Below are 19788 nucleotides of genomic sequence, written 5' to 3'. Positions count from 1 at the left end.
CGATCACAGATTGACTGTGGATGAACTTTTCTGCGATAGTTCAACAATTATCCAGATCTCTGTCACACGAAACCATCACAGAAACCCTTGGATATCGGAAACTGTCCGCAAGGTGGGTTCCAAAAGAGGTGACAGACCAACACATGTCAAATCAAGTGGAGGCCATGCAAATATTTTTGAGATGCTACAAACTATATGGGGATAAATTTCTCCACTCCTTGTTTGGAATTTTACCTTCCAAATGAGATAATAGATAACACCGCATATTTCACACTTGGTGGGAGATTGCATTGATATTTTTCACAAAATGTATTATCGCATTGACATTTCTCAACGTACTACCCTCGAACTGGTTTTGTTGCAGAGTAGAGGAATCAGGTTACACACACACCAGTCTAACCAACATTGAGAGCTTTCTCAGACTTACTTTCTGGATATGCCTCATATATTTTTTTAACCCACACTTCAAACGAATTCCTGGTTCACTGCTTAGTTTAAATTACTATCAACTATTGTTAGTTATCAGTTAACGGGCATGATTTTAAAGTAAGTACCATTTTGATGTATATGCTTTAGATCTTCTATAAGCCAACACCACTCAGCAGTTTGCCATCAATGCCAATAGCTCAAATTTATGAAACTAAGATATTTCATTATCAGCAGTCCATGAAGTAAGACTTATGGTTTTTTTTCTAATAACTGCCGCAACGGCAATCACATTTCAAGATAAACTAAAAGTTACATTATTCAATTTGTGTTTTATATGTAAATTAGAGGCAAAACATTATATGTTAGCTCTCATCACTAGTAACAATAAAGTATATATGTAGTTTACCCAATTCTGAATTTTAAGTTTGATTTTTAAGGTTTATGTAACATTATTCATTAGAATTTGTATTAATGATAATATATAAGATTTTAATTGTGCATATTAATTAGTATATTAATCTTATACAATATACAAATGTTGAAAATAGTTAAAAAACCAAAAATTATACACAAATCATACAGAGCAGTTATGTATAAAAGTGTTGGCCCTTGAGCTCTAGCCCTTCTGTTCTGTATGTTCCCTACAACAAATCTGATTTTGCTATATCCTTGTACAACATCAATATAACTTAAAACTTTAAACTTTATAACTTTAAAAAAAAAAAAAAAAAAACATTACGAAATGTACTACTTTGTACGTGTTGTGTCTAGGAAAGCCTGACCTGTGCACAGAATGTTTCAAAAATGTCTAAAATGAAATAAATTCAAGTGATACAAAAATGCTACAGTTCTCTATTCTTAAAAAGTGTACAAGCAATAAGCTAACCCTTTGTAAATGTCAAATCAAATCCATTCATTTTTACTGTTGTATGGCAGTTAAACGCAGTGACAAAGTCGAATTTCAGTCAAATTTTAGTCAAAGAACTATTAATAACATATATTAAAATAGTTTTAAGAAGTGGCAATCATTAAATAACAAAGTAGAGATGACATCCGCTGTGGTTATGTAGACTAGCGTGGTTAAAATACAAACTTTAAAACATATAAAAATATGCCTAATATTATAAAATACTCAACATAACAATAATTAATATAAAACAGTACAGAGAGCAATATTAACGGCAGTATTTGACAATCAAATAAATTAAAACAACATATATATATAAAACAACATATACATATAATAACAATAAAAATTAACAAATAAATTAATATTAAATTAATTAATATTAATGTTTTATTGGACTTAACACAAAGTATTTTAAATACATTTTTACGAGTGACATTATTGTACTAAAAACCATAGGAAAGAAAATGACAACAAAGATGGTATTCTTGAGACTCATGTACAAGTTATCTCACAGTTTATAGTCTACGGAATCAACAATGACAAACTTAGCCTAGTAAAACTTTAGGAATACCTTACCTGAGATAGGAGATCAACAACAGACGTGACGGGAGACATCCCTGCGCAGACAGTAGTGAGCATAAATCCTTCAAAACCCACTGTACTGAAGAACTTACCAGCCTGTCAAAAAGGTAAACAAACATTGCATAAATTCATATAAATATTTAATAGTTTTGTATTTGGTCTTAACCACAGTTCTCTTGATTTTTATGGAATAACATATATGTTAGCCCTTTCAGTTCCAATGTCCAGGAACATGCATAAAGTGTTAGTTAATGTCCAGCACCACGCATGTTTAAAAAAACATGCGTAGATTTTCAACATCTGATCTTCCACTTGTAAACAAAAAACTCAACCACATGGTATAAGTAAAGAGCAAAATATATCCCCCAGTAAACAACATTTGTATTTATAATAAACTAAGCTTAACAATTTATATAAGTATAATAATAAAGCATATTAAAATCAATTTCTTTAAAATTCTATAAGGAGATTGGATTAGAATAAAGAGCTTTCAGTATAAACATCAAAGTCAAAGTTATAAAACCTTTATTCGTTTTAGCTACAATGCTGTAACGTTTGAATAGTGTCAATTTAAACTAACTAAAAACACTAATATACAGGGTGATTCATGAAGTTCTCCCCCCACTTCTACAGCACATTGTACTAGTAAAAATAATGAAAAAAATGTTATATAAGCATAGGTCCGGAAACGCTTCGTTAGCGAGTTACAGCTAGCGAAAGATTTCGCCTGAATTCCTGGGTGAAGAGTAAAATAAAGCCATACTGAACTTTTGGAAAGGTTAATTAAGTAAGAAATATCGTGGATTCTTATGTATTTTTACCTGATAAAGCTAATAAAATAGGTTTCAGAACTGTACCTGTAGTAGTTTTTGAGGGATTCAGGGTTAAATGCAAAAAGTTGGGGCACGAATAATGTTTTTTTTTAAGTTTGATGTACAATAACTTTGTTAAATTGGTAATAAATACATAAAATCAACAAACATTAATTGTAGAGAATTTAATTCTGAGAAAATTGATATAATCAAAGTCTAAAATAAAACAGAAATAAGTACCAAAAAATCGATTTTATTCAGTATAATACATTACTAGCTGTAAAGAAATACCGTACGGTATTCAGTTAAAATAAAACAAAAACAAAACGTTTGTTCCTTAATGATGAGATAAATTGAGAAAACAAGATTAACTGTTAAATAAATTTGTTTGTAAATAAAAATATCATGTTTTATTACGTTGTATTTTTTTTTTAAATAAAAATTTACATCAAATGTTCGAAAATAAATGAAGCAAACATTTTCCCATTATTGTTTACTAATCATCGAAATGCAGTTTTTTGTTTTATTAATTTCTAAGTTGGTAACGCACGAATAACAGCTGATCAACAATGGTATTCTGTACTGTTACGTTAGAACTGTGTATTAGTGGTGTTTTGCAAGCTACAGCAGGAGATCGAGTTCTGTGAATCGTGTTATTAAATGCAATTTTTCTGTGAGTTATAATTCGATTGTTTATTCAGCAAAAAAATGCCTTACTTATTTACATCAGAGAAATACGCTGATATGGTTTTTATTTTGGGTTACTGTAATGGTAATGCTAGAGCTGCTGTAGAAGAATATGAACTACGTTACCCTAATAGGAGGATTCCAGACACCAAAACAATTTCAGGAACTTTTCGTACTCTTCGGGAAACAGGATCACTACCAAGTACTAGAACCAATTATGAACGAGCTGTCATTAATAACTTGATGATGATATTGTTATTAATACTGTTCATCGCAGTCCAGGTGTAAGTACACGACGTATTTCTAGGCGGATAGGAGTTTCGCAGTCAACGGTGTGGAGGTCACTTAATCGAAACAAATTTTATCCGTTTCATGAACAAAAGGTTAAACATCTACAGCTAGGGGATGGTCCGCTTCGCTTGGAGTTTTGCAACTTTTTGAATATTAATAATCAACTCTACAAGCGTATTTTGTTTACGGATGAGGCACAATTCACTCGGGATGGTGTCAATAACTTGCACAATGAACACTCATGGGCAGAAGAAAATCCACATGAGGTAGTGGAACAGAACTTTCAACACCGATTTAGCGTCAATGTCTGGTGTGGCCTTTTGCACAATCGGCTGATTGGACCTTTCATATTACCTGGACGCCTAAATGCTGAGTTCTATTGCATTTCCTTCAAGAAGAGTTGCCGCAGCTGTTAGAGAATGTTCCTTTACATCTCAGACAAAATTTGTACTTCCAGCATGACGGAGCACCTCCCCACTTTTCACGTGCCGTTTCTGCTTACTTAAATCATCAATTTCCTGGACACTGGATTGGTCGTGGAGGGCCTCACCCTTGGCCACCAAGATCACCAGATCTATCTCCATTGGATTATTGCGTCTGGGGATGGATGAAAGACATTGTATACAAGACAAAAGTGAATTCTCGTGATGAATTAATTGTCCGTATTATGGATTCGGCTGTGCAGATACAGGGAAGTCCTGAAAAATTAAGAAACGCAACAAAAGCAATACACAAACGTGCTGCAAAATGTATTGATAATGATGGCCTCATTTTCGAACATCTATTATAAAAAGGTGGGTACGGTTGGCCCAACCTGATTAATTTTGCTTAAAACTAGTAATGTATTATACTGAATAAAATCGATTTTTTGGTACTTATTTCTGTTTTATTTTAGACTTTGATTATATCAATTTTCTCAGAATTAAATTCTCTACAATTAATGTTTGTTGATTTTATGTATTTATTACCAATTTAACAAAGTTATTGTACATCAAACTTAAAAAAACATTGTTTCGTGCCCCAACTTTTTGCATTTAACCCTGAATCCCTCAAAAACTACTACAGGTACAGTTCTGAAACCTATTTTATTAGCTTTATCAGGTAAAAATACATAATAATCCACGATATTTCTTACTTAATTAACCTTTCCAAAAGTTCAGTATGGCTTTATTTTACTCTTTACCCAGGAATTCAGGCGAAATCTTTCGCTAGCTGTAACTCGCTAACGAAGCGTTTCCGGACCTATGTTTATATAACATTTTTTCATTATTTTTACTAGTACAATGTGCTGTAGAAGTGGGGGGAGAACTTTATGAATCACCCTGTATAATAAGAGTATAATAAAACTAAAATAAAACTACCTGATTTGCAAATCAAAGTATTCGTCTAATGAATATAAAGCCTTGTCCAACAAGTATGCTTTAAGCTTTCTTTTAAATATTTTATGTTTTGTTTCTTGTTTGATAGCAAGTGGAATGGATTTAAGAAATTTGGATCCAATGTATGTTGGTTTTTTAGTAAAAGACTTTAGCCTATGGCTAGGTATTAAAATATCATTTTTATTACATGTATTATACAAACGAATTACATTGGTCATATCAGTATTTAAGTTTTTAATTTTAGAACATAATATTAACTTTTTGATACAAAAACTTCATTGTAATCAATAATAGTTATTCTTTTTTAATTGTTTCCTTATATTCTTATAATTGTGTCTCGTAAAAAATATTACCCAAAAGAATTTAAACAAAAAAATAAGAGGTAAAACTTTGTATTATGCTGAAAAAGATTTTTTCATCAATGTATGTAAAAAAAGATAAATACTCTACATAAGAGATCAATAAAACCACTTACAACTGCATCGCTAAGTAGCTGTGAAGCCACGACTTCCGGTGATAGGAGACCTGAAGTTTGGGAGATGAGGCGGGTTTCCATCGGCTTATTCTTCTCTTCTATTTCGAACCCTGGTGTGTCAGTGTCAGGAGGCAGGCAAACCGTCACTCGCAGACCATATGGACGTACCTTTGATTGATTTCAAACAAAATAATTGAATAATCCAACTCAATATCATACATATGTACCTATGTTGTATGTCATTAACTCTCAATTTGATCACTAATCGTCATTTTAGACATGATAAAACCAATCAATTAGTTCAAATGAATGAACATTTTGTGAAACAAAGTCAAACAATTAATTTCATTTATTTATATTTTAGCATAAATCTATATTAATTACTTTTCAGTACAGTACAGTACAATACAATTCACAACTTTCAGTGTTAAGAGTCATAACAAGTGTTCAAACACATTTATTTATTTTTTAATGTATGGCTGAGTAGAATATCAGGATAAATATTTAATACAATAACACAAATAATGATTAACAAAAATTAAAACAAATTTTAATATAAAAAGAAACAATGATATAAAATGTTTGATAAAATGCTAAAAAATGATTTTGAAAGATTAAAAACAAAATTTTTATTTTGAAAATATACTTAAGCTAGCAGTTATCAATGGATTCACATGCAATTTCGTAGGTTTTGCACTTCTAGTTCGAGTGAATTATATTTCTGACGCCAATGTTGAGTTCGCCTTCTTGCCAGGATCAAGAAAACATTATGTTAAAAAATTTATATTTATGACCATTGTAATTTACTCCAGTCTTAGTATTTTTGTTCCACAATGATTTTGCCTTTTTTCCTTCCAATCAAGAAAATATTTATAAATACACAGCTTTGAACAGTATACTTCTGTCAAAAGACAACTAAGATACGAGATCTCATATCAATCTTTAAATATACAGTAAAGTTTAGACAACTTTGTCTTCTTTATCTGCAATGCTAGCAACAATTTAATACGTTTTGCACCTGTATGAGCACTTCTGATTCAAGTGAATTGTTGACTCACATTCCGACGTCAATGGGTTTGCGTTCTAGCCATGATCAAGAAAATACATTTAAAAGTGTATTTTTTATGGTGATTTTAATCTAATTCATTTTCAGTATTTTTTTATTCTATAGTCGATTCTGTCTTGGTTCCTATAATAATAATAAAATATAAACCAAAGATTAGAGAAGCATATTTCTTACAAAAGACAACTAAGTTGGGTATTAAATTTATACTAAAAGCTACATAGTAACTTTACTTTTATATATAATAATTAATATTTCCTAAAAATGTACAGTTAAATAATAATACCATTTCCGCTTGTAATACCGATTTTTGTCAAAGTGTAAAGCTGTTGGATATGTATTTGAATTGTAAGCTGTCTTGGGCTGATCATATTAATTATGTGTCTGGAAGACTAAGTAATTTTTTTTTTAAATTATTTATGAATTATGAATTGATGTGTCAAATGTTTCATCACTTAAAAAGATGTTTTTTTATGTACGTTATGATTTTGTCATATCTACTATGATTTCCATGAAATTTAGCATCAACATTTTTAACTGGCCACCATTTTGAAACTAATTAAGATCTTTTATTCATCTTTTACAAGTGTTACATTTGAAATAGACAAATAGCCATGCAAAATTGCAACACTGTAGGTTAAGGAACACTTGGGTAATGAGTTTTTACGTAAAAATCAAACAGGCATACAGACCAAAAACAAAGCATTTTATGAAATGTGTTTATAGGACATTTTTTCTTTTTTTTAGCAAGATTAATCATTTCTCAAAATCATATACGTAACTTTGAAACATTCTGTGTGTATATGTATATACTTGTTAGTGAAAAAATATAACAACCATTTTTACTTTTTATTACATTTTCATAAATTTGGCACTCTTGTTCAATATAATATACTGAGTAAAATGAAAATAATTTCCATTGTAAAATATGCTTAGTTTGCCTTCACACTAAACTTTACTACAAATCTAAAACAAATTTTTAATTAGTTAATATTTTTAGATGTTTTGAAAGGGTTACCAATTATGTGTTAATGAAGACAATACATTAATACAAGTTTCGGTACTAAAACTAGCTTCCTATCTTGAATGGACTTGTAGTTATGATTTTATTACAAAAACTTATAATTGTAACTGATAAATGTCCTGTGCAGTTTTGGGACATATCCCAAAAAAGTGGTGTGGATGTGGTATGGATGTGGTATTTTTTTCTTTCAGTCCCAAAAGGGTTAGCTTAAAAATAAATAACCACTTAGTAGCCAATGACCCAAACCATGATTATTTATGTGATTATAAAGATATCAATCATGACAAACCTCCATATCTAACGACTCAGCAAATCCTCTCAGAGCATACTTGGAAGCACTATAAGCTGCAAGACCATAAATCCCGAGCATACCAGCTTGAGACGAAGTTATAACAATGTGACCTTTGCCTCGTGCCTTCATTCCTGGCAGAACTGCTCTAGTCGGGTACACAGTGCCATAGTAGTTCAGGTCCATCATGTACTGAAACACAAGGTATACAGAGTTGTTAGAAGATCATGACAAACAAAATTTGAGGCCCATCATGATCTCATGATGGGTATACTGACTTGTTAAACGATCATGACAATGTGACCTCTGCCGGCAGAAATGTTCTTACAAAGACTTTCTACATGGCTTTCCCAGCTTAATCTACTATCTAAGAAGATTCCTATTAGTGTTATAGGCTTAAAACATTTTCAAATAGCATTTTCTAATGAAAAAATTATATTTTCTGTTTTGCTATTATTTACAACAATAATAGCAAAAACAGACCACTATGTTAAGTCTTAACAGAAAAATTTTCTCTGAAACGCAATTTCACTGCCATTTGTTTAGCCTCAGACCACTCAATGAAGAAGATGGAATAAGGGCATAGCAACAAATGGAGAATTCTCTGAAGGGGACAATATCAACGTAGACTAAATTTTGCTAAATGAAGATTCTATGGACTCATTTCACTTATTTACTGGACAGACCACTTATAACACTGGTACTTCCCATCGTATATTAACTAATGCTGCATGCACTACTAGTCAGAGTCGTCACAACCTAAACATTTGAAAGCTTCATCTTATTCTGTTAATTATCAAGACTTATTTTTTAGGGCTTACTTTAAAGTCATTTATAGGAGTGTCTTCGATTTTTCCACACACAGCTTGTCCCGCACAATTGATCAGCATGTAGATTGGTCCTGATGCTTCTTCCACTTCCGCGAGAGATTTTGCCACCAGCTCAGCATCACTGGTTACATCCACTAAACACAATTGAAGTATAACAAAAACTAGGTGAACATTCAGAATCTATATCTATTCTTCTACAGGTAAGTTCAAAACAATAACAAGTTAAAATTATGACTGAAAAATGTGAAAAATATTCTTTAACTGTATTTAACTGGCCATTTACTTTTCCTCTGATATCTACTTATACTGCCTGATCTTTGAACAGATTTTTAAACTGTTTTGAGGTATATTTTTACACTAGTAATACGTTTTTTATTTTAAACTTTTTTCATTTCATTTTCATTGTTTTCATTTAAACTTTTTAACAACAGTAAAATCTGATATGGATATATAGAAGTACACAAAAGTGTAGATTAGTCAAATGGTGGAGAACTAAATGGCAAATCAGATCCTGCAAGTAAGTAAGAATAAAATAAATATACTATTCTAAAACTTAGAAAAAAATTAAATACAAAAACACAGACTTCCATTGGTAGTAAAAAAAATTATTACATATATCAGAATCAGAATCAAGATTACAAATGGTGTCATTGTTTTAAACAATTACAATAGCCTTTTATTGTGAGGTGGCTGGGTCAGTTCTGGAATTTTCCTTGTAGGAATTCCTCGAGAGAATAAAAAGGTCTGTCCAATAGCCATTTCTTCAACGCTGCTTTCAGTAAGGAGCTTCTCTTGTGTTGCAGTTCTTGTGGTAGCCTATTGAAGAATTTCCTGCCGATGTACGATGGTTTAGATTCATACAGCTTCATGTGGTGTGCTGGGAGGTTGTACAGTGCGCCATTTCTGGTATTGTAACTGTGAATGTCTCTATTTCTTGGCAGGTATTCTCCATCGACATGTAACACGACTTCTAATATGTACAGGGAAACAACTGTCATAATTTTTAGATTAATGGAAGCATCTCTACAACTTTCCATATGTTGTAGGTCTGCCAGGACTCTGACTGCTTTCTTCTGGATGATCAGAATTCTTTTTAGATTTGTGGCTGATATGCCACCCCACACCGCAAGGCCATATCTCAGCTGGCTTTCAAAAAAAGAGAGGTAGGCAGTTCTAGCTGTTTTAGTGTTGTTAAGGGATTTTATTTGTTTGATCATAAACATACTGGTGTTAAGTTTTTTTCAGAGGGAATCTATATGTGGTGGCCAGGTCATATTCTCATCAATTGTCAGTCCCAGGAACTTGTCTCCATTTGTACTTCTGGTATAACTTTGACTTCAGATGCTCGTCTTCCAAATGCTATCTGGCTGGTTTTGTTTGGGTTTGCAACCAAGTCATTTCCATTGCAGTACTGGTATGCCATGTTTAGAGCAACATAGCATGACTCTGCTAGGTCGTCTGGTGATTGTCCATTCAACAGAAGCGTTGTATCGTCACCATACATTAAAGGGGAGCAGAAATCACCTAGGTACTGTGGCATGTCGTTAACATACAAGATGAAAAGTGCTGGTCCTAGTACCGACCCTTGAGGCACTCCTCTTTGAACTGGGAGAGGTTTCGATCGTATTTCCTCTGTGAGTGTGCTTCAGTTCTATTAGCTTTTGTCAGTCCTTGAGGTAACTTTGAAACCATTTGTTAGCAGTTTCGCTTACTCCCATGTGTGTTAGTTTTTTAATGATGAGTTCATGACTGAGGCAATCAAACGCCTTACTTAGGTCAAGTAGAATTGCTGTTGAGAAAGTACGAGGGCTGTTCAGAAAGTAACCTCCGGTCGATTGAAAAAAATACACCAAGTTAAGTAAAAATATTTTAATATATACATCTTACAACTACATCTTTGCACTATTTTTCGACATAGTCTCCATCACGATTGAGGCACTTATCGTATCTCTTCACAAGCTTTGAAATTCCTTCTGCATAAAAATCACCCGCCTGTGCCTTGAGCCAGCCTGTGACCGCATCTTTGAGCTCTTCGTCGTCATCAAACCGCTGGGACCCGAGCCATTTCTTCATATGCATGAAGAGGTGATAGTCGCTTGGCGCCAGATCTGGGCTGTAAGGTGGATGGTTGAAAACGTCCCACTTGAAGGACTTAAGAAGGGCTGTTGTTCTGCAAGCAGAGTGAGGACGGGCGTTATCGTGCAAAAAAACGATACCGGAAGTCAGCATACCACGGCGTTTGTTCTGTATAGCCCGTCGTAATGTTTTTAGTGTTTCACAGTACACGTCTTGATTAATGGTCGTCCCACGTTCCATGAATTCAACCAACAACACCCCTTTGGCATCCCAAAACACCGTTGCCATCAGTTTTCTGGCAGAAAAATCTTGCCGGGCTTTTTTTGGTTTGGTAGGCGAATCTGAATGTGCCCACATCTTTGATTGTTCTTTTGTCTCAGGGTTTACGTACTTAATCCAGGTTTCGTCACCGGTCACGATTCTGTTTAACAATGGTTCTCCTTCGTCCGCATAACGTGACAGAAAGTCTAATGCAGAGGCCATTCTTTGAGTTTTGTGGTGGTCGGTAAGAATTTTGGGCACCCATCGTGCACATAACTTACGGTAACCCAATCTTGCTGTCACTATCTCGTACAAAAGAGTCTTAGAAATCTGTGGAAAATCAGTAGACAACCCCGCCATTGTGAAACGTCGATTTTCACGAACTTTTGCATCAACTGTCTGAACGAGTTCGTCAGTCACCAAGGATGGTCTACCACTCCTCTCTTCATCATGAACGTTTTCTCGTCCACTTTTAAATAAACGTACCCATTCACGGACAACTCCTTCACTCATAACTTGTGGTCCGTACACGGCACAAAGCTCACGATGAATAGCTGCTGCAGAGTATCCTTTGGCTGTAAAAAAACCGTATAACAGCACGCACTTCACATTTGGCGGTATTTTCTATTGCAGCACACATTTCAAACTGCCACAAAAACTAAACTAGCGCAGGTACGATGTTCACTCGACTACAGCTTGATGCCGACTGACCTGCTTAGTGCGTGAATGCACAGATGGCGCGCTACTCCCCTCCACTACCCGCACTGTGACCAACCGGAGGTTACTTTCTGAACAGCCCTCGTACCTGCCTCCAAGTTGTCAACAATGGTTTCAGTTAGCTTTATCATCGCTGTGGTTGTAGATTTTCCTGTAGTGAAACCATACTGACAATCACTGAGAAGGTAGTTTTTGGAGCAGTCTCCTTAACACAATTTTTTCACAGACTTTAGAAAAAGTTGAAATAAGCGAGATCGGTCTATAATTGCTTACTTCAGACTTTTCACCATGTTTAAACTTGGGATAGATTTTTTAGATTTTCAGTCTTGAGGGAAACTTTCCTTCTTTGAAAGATTTGTTAAAGATAGTGACAAGGGGGAAGGTAAGCTCGTCCACACAGTGTTTCAGCATTTTGGAGGAGATCTCATCTATGCCAGCAGAGTTTTTCGGCTTTAATTCAAAGATGATTGCCTTGACTTCTGATTTATCTGTATATGTGATGGCATTTAGTTTTGTTATTGGCTCATGGACTATGGGTTGAAATGCTTTTCTCTCAGAGTCTGGGATTCTACTTAGAGTTTCTTCAGCTGTATTTATGAAGTATGTGTTAAAGCAGTGAGCAACTTTTTTGGGACAGGATGATAATTCTCCATTTATTTGGAGTTTGAGCTCTGAAGTGCTTTTCTTTTTATTTCGAGCGTTATTTATCACTTCCTATGTGGCCTTTGATTTGTTTACTGCCCTTTCTATGTATTTAGTGGATGCCTGTTGTCTAAGTAGCTTGAGTCTTTGATCATAGGTTTTCTCTTTTACATTTGCCTCTTCTTTATCGGTTTCATTCCCTGTCACTTCATATCGTCTTTGAGATGTTAAATAGTCTTCTTTTAGTCTGAGTGCTTCCTTGTCTGAGAAGTGTTTTGGCTTGTATTTTCTTTTAGATCTCTTGTTCTTCCAGGGGCATGCCAAGTCCAAGGCTTTTGTGAGGATGAAGTTAAAACTCATTGTATGCTTCCTCTGTGGTAGGAGCTTTGACTACATCCTCCCATGTTTCCCTAGAAAGCTGCAATTTCAGTTCATCCAGGTTTTCTAATTGGAAGCTCCTACACATCTTGATAGGTTGTTTAGTAGGGAGTTCTGTGAGGATTGTACAAATTTGTGCAGTGTGGTCTGAAAGTCCGGCTTCTATTACTTTGCTTGTGATTTTCTCTTCCATTATGTTGGTACAAATACAGTCTATTGATGTACTTGATAGCATAGTTATCCTTGTAGGTGGTAGGCTCAATCTATGTATGTTGTGAGATGCTAGTATTTCATTTAGTTTGATAATTTTCCTGTTTGGTTTGAAAACGTCTATATTGATATCCCCCATAATAAGTGTTTGGGAATTTTCTATTTTGGTAGTGTCAATAGTGCTTGAGAGTTTATTCAGTGCCTCATCTATATTTGCGTCTGGTGGTCTGTATATACCCAAGATATTAAGGTGTGTCCTATTCCGTTTTATTTGGATCAGCGACATTTCACACAGAAGTTCTTCACAGTGCTGTGATATATCTATTGGTTCTGTATACTCTGCAAGATTTTCAGCCACAAATATTTCTACTTCCCCTTTTCTATGGTGTTTTCTGCTGAAATGTGATTTAAGGCAGTACCCTGGTAATAGTTCTACATTTTCAATTTGAGTCCATGTTCACTTAGAATTACTATACAGTAGAGTCCCGTTAATCCAACCTAATTGGGACCGAGCTCTATTCGGATTATGTGATTGTTCGGATTAGCCAGAATTACAGAAAAATACGGTTTTAAACTTGAGAATTGGTCTATTTTGTTATAGAATTATCAACATTTTTATTAAAACATGTTTTCTGACTGTTGCATTGTATTTCTTGACAAATAAACGTGTTTGCGAATACTAAGCACATTTACCGTATTTAGTGTGAGAGTTCTATTGCTAAGCAATGTGAGCGTACTGGATATTGTACGGGTCCACGCGTTCAATAGTTGTACGAAACTACGCGTCATCCAATAGACTCTCTTTAATGCGACAGAAGACAATAACTGAATTTATGTCTTTTAACAATTAATATTGTACTCAATAATAATATCAGTACTGTACGTCCAATTTTTGTTTGATTTCACTTCTTAATACAGTAATTTAACTCATACTTAACCTATAAGTTTCAATTTGGTACTGTATTTAACTTCATTATTTATGTACTGTACCGTACACAATTTGTCTTAATAAAATACTGTATGTCTATGTAATTAAAGTTTTCTTTGTTTATTTACGAAATGATGCACCCATTTTCATTTTTTATGTAATTAGTTCCTATAACTGTTCATTATCGTTATAAATAATTCCTCCTAGACCTGTTCGGATTAACCGACGTTCGGATTACACGTGTTCGGATTAGCGGGACTCCACTGTACTTGGTGTATGTGTTACAGTCTCTATAAAATGTATCAATCTGTTGGCTTTGTTGGAAACTTCTTGAATATTTTGATGAAGGATTGTTATGCTATGGTATGTTATTGGTTTGGTTCGGTGTTTTTTCCCTGGTTCTTTTCTTGGGGCTTGTTACCAAAAGAGACCTTCCATCCTGAGAGTAGGTGTTGTTCAGCCCTGCCATTTGTGTTGAGCAGATATTTTTAATGCTTTTTCAAAAAAATCTTCAATCATTTCAGTTGGTTCAAGTTTTGTCGTCGTGATTGGAGGGGATATTGTAACCTTAAATTTGTGGTCGCTTTTTTTCTCAAGACCGATACTTTGTCTCTTAGTTGCTGTTGTAGTGATAATTCTTGTTTTTATTACACTGTGTGTTTATCTTCTTTTTTATCCTACTTTTTTCCATCTGGAGTGAGACACTGAAGAATTCCGTTTTCTTTTAGATGGTGATTTGGTGAGCCTGTGTGGAAGGGGGCTTGACAGACAGTTTATTTTTTTATGGCATGCAGTTTGATGTTTTATTCTGAAGGTTCCAATATTACAGTTAATGGTGGTGTGAGGTGTCAGTGATGTGTTCGGGAGAGGCTCCATGTGTGTCGCTGGTTTGGCTATATATGTTTTACTGAATTTCTAATTATTTTATCACACATTATACAAACAAATCAAATAAAATTTAAAATTATACAAGAATTTAATTGTAAAACACTTTAAAAAATAAGTACTTAAACTTAGAAAAAGATATTGATAGAAAAAATAGCTTAATATTATTTTGAAGTTGGGACTTATACAGGTTACTTATGTTTTAATAACTAAATTTTAAACTCACGTAAACCAACACTTAAAACTCTCCTGTCACAAAGTAAAAGGTGTTAATTAAGTATATGTAAAGTAAATAAAATAATTAGTAAAATAAATAATGCTATACAATTATTCTATAGGAAATTTCTAATTCAAAGTTACAAAAGGTTTACATCTTTGTATATCCTCCTAAAACAGATTACTGTAGGGCTTTATATATTATTAAAATATGAAAAATATTCTAGCACTTATAAATTTGTATCATAACATAGAAGAAAGTTAACATGCTCTGAAATGGTGGAATCAGCCCTTGATGATAAAGAGCCCACTAGTGAAGGACAGTGGTCCAGTACTGGCGATCTGCTATGAAGGGTACTTTTAAATGGTAATAAGTTTTCCCTTCAATATTCTCATTCCAAGGGCTAAATCTTCTGCCCCACAAATCAAAAGATGTTTCCAATGAGGCGTTAGGAATGCAGCTCTTTATAAGACCAACAATCTGTCCACTCATGATGGAACATCACACCCTGAGGCCTTACAAAAAGACTGATCACCCCGTTGTTCAAACTTCTCCTTCCAATCACCTCATTGGTTTTGAATAACCCGGTTCCTTACTCCAGGAGGGTTCACTTCTGGCTGGTTTATACCTCTCAGTTAAACCTACACTGGGTACTGCAAAAACCGATGTGTCATTTAAATCTGGGCAACCTCTAGTGATGTCCAGGAGCGGCACTGGCCAAAAATGTCGAGATATTGGAGTGCAAGAGTAGATTATGTCTAGTCGTGGGGTTACCTAAGTGTTAAGGGTACTAGCTTAAACATAAAGGCATATTACCTCTGTCCGCTATGATTGGAGAGCTAGTACATAGCTGGTCTCCCCTTCTTCCCAAAAGACATGACTGAGAATAGAGCCAAAAAAGTTTCCTTGTGGATCTTGATAGGAGGCAACCTCTACCCTCAACCTCACCCATCCTAAATATCCTGTCACTTCAGAAGCAGTGCAAAGGTCGTTTTAGGGCTAAATACAAGGAGAGGGTTTCTCTGCTTCTTGTCCCAAGAGAGGAAAAAGAGCCAGTTCCTAGCGATATCAGTTGACAAGTTATTAAATTTTTCTGCCTACCTGGTGTGTAGGAAATATCTTAAAAGTGGTTGTGTAATTTACATTCTCTTTTAAAGAAGCATGTAAAGGGGCCATTTTGCCAATGCGAGTAATGCCTCCTCTCACTATTCTTTAAATCTAATGGTTTACTTTTATGTATTTACTTACTTTACATGAATCTCAGTTTATATGTAAATACATACAATAAACATGTGAACTGGCAGGCATTAAATAGTTTACATTCAATGAAAATGAACTCATATTTATTTGAGTTCGCCACTGTATTTGTTTAAACTTACATGAAATGGTAACAATTCGCTGTAAAGATGACGAACAGGACTGAGAAATCTCTTCTTTAGCAGATCTCAGCTTATTTGGATCTCGAGCAATTATGGTAACATTAGCACCTCTTGCTGCTGCTTGAATAGCTACACTTTTCCCAATTCCGCTAGAACCTCCTGTAACCTGAAAACATTACATCCATGTTGCAAACACACATGATCTAACTCTCATACATCATAAACATTAGTGAGGAGACAATGTGCAAGCTTTTAAATTATACCTTAAAATAACATCTGAAAACTGTTACAGGAATGTACAACTATTTTTAGGTATATCTATATAGAATTTACTCGTTTTGTTTTTAAATGTTTCTAGCCTCCTTGTGTACCAAGGCACATATTTCTTTAAACTATTGCTTCTGAGGGGGCAGTTTTTCTCACAGGTCTTTTATTATGACATTTTCTACCACTTTAACTAACTTTTTCAGTTCAAACTCATTTTTCTGATAGGGATCTATTTCTAATAATAGTAGCTTCAGAAACCCTGTATGTCACATTCATCTTTACTCCCGCCTATAGGTCTAATCTTACAAAACAATGGTCAGGCAGTGCTCGAGGCCTCCTGCAAGACATGCCATCTAACTAAATTAATCTCACTTTAAAAGGGTAAGAAGGTCAGATGAACGGTTCTATACTATAATGCCTAAGATTAATGTAAGAAATCAAGAAAAACAAAAGAATCTGGTGAAACCTTTGAAAAAACCTTAACTGTTTACTATAGGGTGCTAAGCTTCATAAAACTCCAAACTGACAACTCAAACCTTCTTTGGTTATTGTTAAAGGAAAAAGGCAGCCTAACTGAGAGTAAGGAGACATTGGAACTGATGCTGTAGATGCATTTTCCGGGTAGAATCTCGCCACAGGTTGAGAATTTCTATTCTATGGCAGAGGAGAGGACTGGTCAGAAGGTTGCTAAGTCCAGACAACAGCCAAAAGGGATCATCACATCAGAAAGAATTAAATGGGCTATTACATCCTTCAAGGCCTTCAAATCACAGGGGGCGGACGGAGTCAGAGTTTTACCTGCCCTTATACAAGAGGGGTTGGATATTCTTTTTAAATAACCTTAAAACCCTGTTTAGGAACTGTTATGCTTTTAGATTTATTCTAAAGAACTGAGGAGGCACTTGTGGTGTTTGTTCAGAAAAAAGGTAGAGACTTATCTCAACCTAATTTGTACAGGCTTATCAGCCAAACCTCCTTTGGTGGTGAAAACTATGGAAAAAATAATAAACACATATGAGATGAAACCTTACTGGCATACCCACTCAGTCTACATGAATACGTTGAAAGTAAGTCAAACAGTGGAGGTAGTGGAAGATACCTTGAAGGAAAAGGAAGCCCTAGTCAGTGTCTTTATGGACATTAAAGGAGCTTTTGACAGAGTAGCATACGAATCCATAGAGGCAGCACTGGAAAGCAAATGGCTGTCAAGTGATTGTAGCCAGTCAATTTTAGAAAACTACACGACATTGCTTTGAAAGATGATAAGACATGTTTTATGTAGCTTCAACATGTTGGACTCGTACCGAAAAACCCATTATGTGAAATCTGTGGGAAAGAAACAACTGTAACTGTGAGAGGAGCAAATATTTTCGTCTTCAGTTTTCCTAATTTTGGTTATAATAATTTGTTTCATCACTGTAAATATTAAACTCATATTTTAATTTAAAACACGTGATTGTTATTGAGGACTATAAATACTTTTATAGCGATTGATAGTCTAGGATTTGAGATCCGAATATTAGGTATCGATGGTTACATTCTTCGATATAAAAAGCCGGGTCCGCTTATTGTACCCTACCCTAAAATATTCTGATATAGTTAAACATCTAGGTGTAGTTCTAAACAAAAGGCTCTTGGTGCTTGCATTAGACTTGCATCTATTGATGCTGTCAAAAATACATTAATTTATTAAAAAGTCATAGTTGTTTAAACTAAAATGGTACATGATTGTTAACACATTCATAAAACTAAAGTTACTATTAAAAATTTTTCTAAAGTGTGTTTTTCAAAAGTTTGGACTTTTCTTGCACCAAACCACTAGGCCAAACTTTAATAAGCAACTTGCTATTTGGTTTTTTTCCAGCATCACCCTGCACTTCTGGCAACAAAAAATACATCCAGGTTACATGAACATAATACCTCAACACATTATTTTGTAATAGGTTACTGACAAATAACAGCATTTCCCAACTCTAGCGGCTAATACTCAAATACCATACACACATAATAATTTAACTTTTTTATTAACAGAATTGGAACAATAATAGATCAAAGATAAGTTAATATGCATTTTAGATTATATACAGTAATACAAATTCTTTATACAAAGTTTGGGCTTTTACAACTAACTACTTAAGAGGGTAAATACACATGTCTGGCAGCATTTAAATCGTTCTAATTGACGATTTGATATTATCAATCACTCGAGTGTTGGACACTTAGCCTATTAAACTGCAGCCTGCAGTGACCATGTTAGTAAGCCTAGGCTAAGTCCTCCGTAGACTAGTGGATATAGTCACGGCTCGTTCATTGAGAGATCATGATTTCAAATCCTGGGGAAGTTCATCAGACAGGAATAACAGCCAAAGTGACCTAGATAAGCCAGTATAGCCAAGAGCTGAGGTTTAAAACATATAAAAGAAAATCTTAGGCTAACCTAATACACTTAAACCATATATCCTTCTGAGGTGATTCTGTTTATTCATGAGCCTCAATACTCTACAGTTAAATTAGCTTACCACCACATGTTGGCCTGTAAAAGAATCATTCTTCAATGATGATTGAAACTTCATAACATAAAACAGCAAAAATACAAACAAAATTAATATTGCTGTCAGAATCGGACCATAAAAACTTAACACAAAAATTGTCACTCCATCAACTTTGTCCTCCATCTTTTAAACAAGAATCGATTGTAATAATTTATAAATTGGAACGAAATTAGTGTATTAGTAACAGAGTTAATAACGGGACTATTTTAACTTTCCACTCTATCCAACATATCAACCAACCGGCTTGAGTAATTGAGTTGAGTTGTCAGTTCAGTTTGTTTTGTTTATTTTTTGTTTATTAGTTTTATTTTGTCGGCTGGTATTTCGGTTCTGTAGTCGCCAGTCATAGAGTGAAGAATAAAATACATCTAAAGTCAGAAAATGATCTAGACAAACTGGGTATAGGTTTTTGCAGGGTGAATTGAATATACATATTATAGAGAGGTACATAATATTACAATTTATACTCTTCTGCCGTTGAGAGTTAAATAAATGCCTATGAACC

The 19788-nt window shown here is 34.3% G+C and overlaps 1 protein-coding gene across 1 annotated transcript; it reads right to left on the bottom strand.

Annotated features, from left to right (window-relative positions):
* Positions 1-1885: 1885 nt before the first annotated feature.
* On the bottom strand, positions 1886-19579 carry LOC124371525 (3-ketodihydrosphingosine reductase-like). Its single transcript, XM_046829878.1, has 6 exons — positions 19251-19579; positions 16465-16630; positions 8763-8905; positions 7942-8133; positions 5566-5733; positions 1886-2017 (listed from the first exon to the last, which is right to left on the bottom strand). The coding sequence occupies exons 1-6, from the start codon at positions 19404-19406 to the stop codon at positions 1901-1903; spliced, it is 942 nt and encodes a 313-aa protein (XP_046685834.1). The 5' UTR covers positions 19407-19579; the 3' UTR covers positions 1886-1900.
* Between the last annotated feature and the right edge of the window lie 209 nt (positions 19580-19788).

The sequence above is a fragment of the Homalodisca vitripennis genome, unplaced genomic scaffold, assembly GCF_021130785.1.
Source record: "Homalodisca vitripennis isolate AUS2020 unplaced genomic scaffold, UT_GWSS_2.1 ScUCBcl_1560;HRSCAF=5338, whole genome shotgun sequence".
NCBI lineage: Eukaryota > Metazoa > Arthropoda > Insecta > Hemiptera > Cicadellidae > Homalodisca > Homalodisca vitripennis.
The sequence above is the reverse complement of the archived record's forward strand: the minus strand, read 5'-3'. Positions and strand labels throughout refer to the sequence as shown.